The sequence below is a fragment of the Crocuta crocuta genome, unplaced genomic scaffold (genome assembly GCF_008692635.1).
Source record: "Crocuta crocuta isolate KB4526 unplaced genomic scaffold, BGI_CrCroc_1.0 scaffold258, whole genome shotgun sequence".
NCBI lineage: Eukaryota > Metazoa > Chordata > Mammalia > Carnivora > Hyaenidae > Crocuta > Crocuta crocuta.
Genome location: NW_027532842.1, coordinates 3116100 through 3121003, shown reverse-complemented (window position 1 = coordinate 3121003; position 4904 = coordinate 3116100). Strand labels below are relative to the sequence as shown.

The 4904-nt window shown below is 45.4% G+C and overlaps 1 protein-coding gene across 1 annotated transcript in view; it reads left to right on the top strand.

The window, feature by feature from the left end:
- LOC144216126 (uncharacterized) overlaps positions 1-4287 on the top strand; it is a 25698-nt gene extending 21411 nt beyond the window's left edge. The window contains exon 5 of the mRNA XM_077745416.1: positions 4195-4287. Within this exon, the coding sequence (XP_077601542.1) occupies positions 4195-4287 (93 nt within the window). The remainder of the gene's footprint in view (positions 1-4194) is intronic.
- The last annotated feature ends 617 nt before the right edge of the window (positions 4288-4904 follow it).

The following is a 4904-nucleotide window of genomic DNA, read 5'->3' as shown; positions in this document are numbered from 1 at the left end:
GGCACGGACGCGGGGTGCGGAGCACACGCCTGGGGGGTTAGAGCCGCCCGTCTGGTGCGGGCACAGGGCTGTCGGGACACGGGACGCGTCCAGGGTGTCTCGGCCGCTTCGGCGGCGCCCTGCACACGTGTGTGGTTTCTCTTCTCTCTCGTTTGGAAGTTGGTTTCAAAATAAACCTAAAACTTAAAAGTTTTCCAAGGTTGTTACGACTCGTTCCAGTTTTGGGAGTTTTTTTCCCTCATGTGGTACAATTGTGGTCATTTCTCAAGGTTTCTCAAAAAACAAGACACTTGTCAATCCTGTGCGTTATCGTTTTGGAGGATGAGTTTCAAAGTCAGAAACGATCTGGCCCGTAACCTACTTAAGAGAGCGTGTCGCCCTCCAACGGGCTAGAAATTCACCAGGAAGAAATTCACCAGGAAACTCCTTGCTGGTTTTGTTTTCCTGTGAGCGAGCAGGGTAGGAAATTCCCCAAACGGCCTTGAATTTGGTGTTCTGTGGCGGTAACCAGAGGATAATGGCTCTGTCGTTTCCTCGTGCATTCTCACACTCATTCCTGAGATGAACAGCTTTTCTACATTTAAATTTGGGGGGCAATATGTAAGTTTTAAGTGGTGCTTTAAAAAGAACCCTCCAAAGTTAAAATTAACAAATTATTTCAGTGCTATGTCTTCCTGAGCGAAAGACCTCTAATACCACTCTTAGTATAGTTGTTTCAGAAATCTTAATTTTAAATAAAAGTGTATTTACAACGCCTTTTTCTGTTTGTTTGTTTTCCATATCAGTGTGTCTCTGTTTTAATGTACATTTACAGACTTTCAAACCTGCATCCTTCCTTTCACACTCAGGAAAATGTCCCTAAGTCCCCTCGTCCCCAGTCTACAGAAGGAAGAAGAAGCTGTCTCTCCGTGCCCCTCCCCGTTTTCCATAGCGTCTGACCTTATGCCTGGCTGCTCTCACATAATCACTCGCCACCGCCCGNCCATCAAGAGCTGCTGGCCACACCCTCAGTCTGCTGCTCTGAGCTAAAAGGTTCGGAGTGACAAACCCAAGTCCTTCTCGCTTGACCCTCCCACGTCCCACCCAGGGACTCCAGGGCCCCGTCCTGTGACTTTATAACAACACAGCAGCACACTTGGCTTTCAAACATACCAAGGGAATAATTCATTCGGTTCATCCACATCTACTTCTGCATTAGCTTATATTATTTGTGCTAAATGTGAAATGTTTTGTACTTAAATACCAGAAATAGTATAGAGTTGTGAGTTTTTGAAAATTCTTGTCATAATTAAGTAAAATAAAGTTGTATTGTTTCAATTGTCTATGTCCGTATTTAGAGCAAAGTGCCAAGTTTGTCGTCGTTCTTTACAAGAAGATGGTTATAAGGAGCACATTCTAACAAAGGAAGCCTTGGTGGCCTAATCAAACTTAACCTTTCTTACTAAATTGTGTTCGAAGATAAGTGTTCCACAGAATCACTTTCCCTTTCAAAGGAATTGCTCCAGGGCCACCAGGGTGTCTCAGTGGGTTGAGCTCCAGAGTCGTGGTTTCAGCTCAGATCATGAACTCCCCATGCCTGAGATCGAACCCCCCCCCCCNCCCCCCCCCCCGGCCCCAGGCTCTGCACTGACAGTATGGAGCCTGCTTAGGATTCTCTCCCTCTCTCTGCCTCTCCCCCATTCCCGTGCTCTCTGTCTCAAAATAAACAAACACTAAAAAAAAAAAAAAAAGAGTCTTTAGAACTTTGATCAAGAGCAGCATGGTTTCCTGTGTATAAATGTCAAGAGCAAATGTATCCGTTCCTATTCCGTATCTGGACCATGGATGTTGGCAGAGGTGACTGGTCCTGAGATATCACCCACACCAGCTACCTGCTACCCCTACACTTACCATACAGCCCCCCACCCCCACCCTGAGAGTGTCGGAGGCCTCAGGTACTGTCTGCCCCTGTATGATTGTATGTGGAGCTCACAAGCCTAGCAGAGGAGTTCTAGAAGTGGAGTCAGCCTATCTCTGCAGGTGGCTGGGGGGGGGTGGGGGCCCTACCTGGTCACTTCTCTGCATCTTCCCCATCCACACACTAAGATGTTTGGACTGAGCCCCTAATTTAGAAGTAGAGACAGAAGTACAAGTGGTTAGCCCTGAGCTTTATGAACTACTTTTTATGCTTCCACAAGGGAACTACAAGACTTGAGCACATGTGCGACTGAGCGGAGTTCTTTTCTGTTTTAGTTGGTTCAGAAAACACAGTCTTGGAGACACGTACACCGAAAGCGATGGTCTCTGCCATGGCCAGTGATCTGCTAGTGTTAGTCTTTCCAAACGCCCCCCCCGCCCAACCCATCAAGGCAGAGGGAGCCGGAGCGGGTGGTCTTTCTTAGAGCAGGCTGAGTATACTAAAAGACACTTCCTCAGGTCCATTCTGGAAGGAATCTGCAGTCTGGAAGGTGGTTGTGGAGTTTTGAATTTTCCTCTTTGTTTCAGGAAGGGGGTGGTGGTACAGATCTGCCTCCAATCTACTGGCAGAAAATTTATCATTTCTTTGCTGATTATCCATGTGACTTAGTGTGTCACTTACATTTTTATATTGTAATTACATCATCTCTGTCACTGCAGAGGTCACGCCATTGTTGATGGATCATAAGGCATATCTGGCCCACAGCCAGTGCTTGTTTAATAGATATGTGAGGTGAATCCCTGGGAAAGGAAAGCCTCACCTTCTCTCAAGGAGTGTTAAACTTGTGAATATTCTCACCAGGAGGAACCGGTCGGCTATACTGAAACTATGTGGGTAGTAACACTTCTGTAACACTGATCGTCTATCACCTGGGGGCCAAACTTGTCGGGCTCTTCCCCCCCACCCCAGCTCCACTGAGATACAGTTAACATATAACATTGTGTCAGTTTAAGAAGTGATTTGACATAAGTATATATTGTGAATGATTATAGTAAGGTTAATGAACACATACACTCCCTCACAGTTAACCATTTGTGTGTGTGAGTGTGTGTGTGAGTAGCAAGAACCTTTAAGAGAAGCTTCTACCTGTGTCCATGCAATCATCTCACAAGCCCATGAGGAAGGTGCTAAGCCCATCCTATAAATAAGGAAACAGGACAGAGTGAAGAGTTTGCCCCAGTCCCGGAGCTGGGAAGTGGCAGAGAGGGAGTCTGAAGCCAGGACTGTCAGAATCTACAAATCTACAGGAAAGACTATATTCCTGTACGTTATGCCAAACCCGATCTGAACTCCGCTCCCTCAAACCACAGGACTGGGATGTCTCGGTGTGTAATGGGCCACGGATTCCCAACTTCAGAGCCTAAAGAACATCAATAACTCATGCATTTTCTTGGTTAAAATTGACTCCTGGCGGCTGGAATGCTCACCCCCCACCCGAGGAACGTGCGTACTGGGCCAGTGTTCCCTGCGGACCAGCTGAGATAGCTGTCTAATCCAGGAGGAAAGCTCTTACAATTCTCTGGTTAAATGGTTAAATGGCAGCTGATGGGAATATCTAAGGGGAATGAAACCCCCACATGAAGCAAAGGTTTTGGGTTATTTCACATCCAGCCCCTCCTATTTTTCTCCATAAGAATAGCAAGATCTGGGAGTTAAGAAGTCTTAGCTTCAAGGCCTCTTTGCTCCCATAAATAACACCCTGTCACCCACAGAGAGTGTGCTCCCCCCACCTCGACCGCCGTGGAAAGGCATGTCAGCAGGTCTTGGAATAAGTCCCACCCTCACCCGAGAAGAATGTTCTCAGTTTTGAAAAGACTGCTAAGAAGCATGCACTCACACATGGGGACACCTAAAGAAGTAAGTACCTTATTTAATCCACATTAAACCGCCAACACAACATGGTAAGCAGAATTCAGAGGAGCGTTATGAATGAGGAATTCTTATTTGGGCTGCCATGCTAGAAATCTCAGTAGAAGGCCCTGGGCATTACGAAAAGGCCACCAATAAACAGATTAGGGGAGCATCATTAATAGTTTACTAGATGAGCTATGTCTCCCATCCGTCTGGCCCTGTAACTTTCACCTCTAGTTTTCATAACTTACAAAAATTCCCAGTGTGCAGCATGAACTCCAAATACAACATACCTTATGAAATACCCAAGGGATATTTTTCTCCACCAAATCGATGGACAGCTCACCCTCAGTGGTCTAAATGGTTTTTTCGCATTCATTCCTCAGGTGCGGTTCCCTCAAGATGAACTAGTATATACACTGCCCAGTTACAAGCCTCCATTTACTCCCAAGTTACAGACCTGTCTGCTGGATGGATAGTCTTTCAAAGCTCGGTGCTGGTTTACAAACAAAAAATGGCAAGACTGGTTTTTAAGCCTATATCCTACATGAAGAACAAGCCATCCATTCACTCTCTCACTCCCTGTCAGTAAGAGAATTAAGCGAAAGGGATAAGCACAATTTAACTCCTGACCTCAAAATCTTCTAAGCCATGTTCACGTCCACCACATTTAAAGGTAGAGGGCATTCATGAAGCACGCTCTTTGCTTCTCAAAATCTGTTTGGCCCTGCCTACAGGGATTCCAATTATCTGTATTTGGGGAGTGGTTGGTGGTGGTTCATCAGCGCAAAAACAGCACAAATGCTTTTGGTTTCGTTTTTTTTTTTAAGTCAAAATTTTCATTGTGACAAGTTCTAAAAATACATATCCAATGAACCTCAAAAATATGTGAACCTCAAGAATAAACACAGAAGACAATATAGAATCTAGAGCCAGATCACGTGAAACTACTAGAAACGCACTAAGAATATGAGAAAAAAAATTTATCAACAGATGAAATGTTCACAGAAAATACAAACATCCAAGGGCGCCAGGGTGGCTCTGTTGGTTAAGCATCCGACTATTGATGTCAGCTCAGGTCATGATCTCCCGGTTT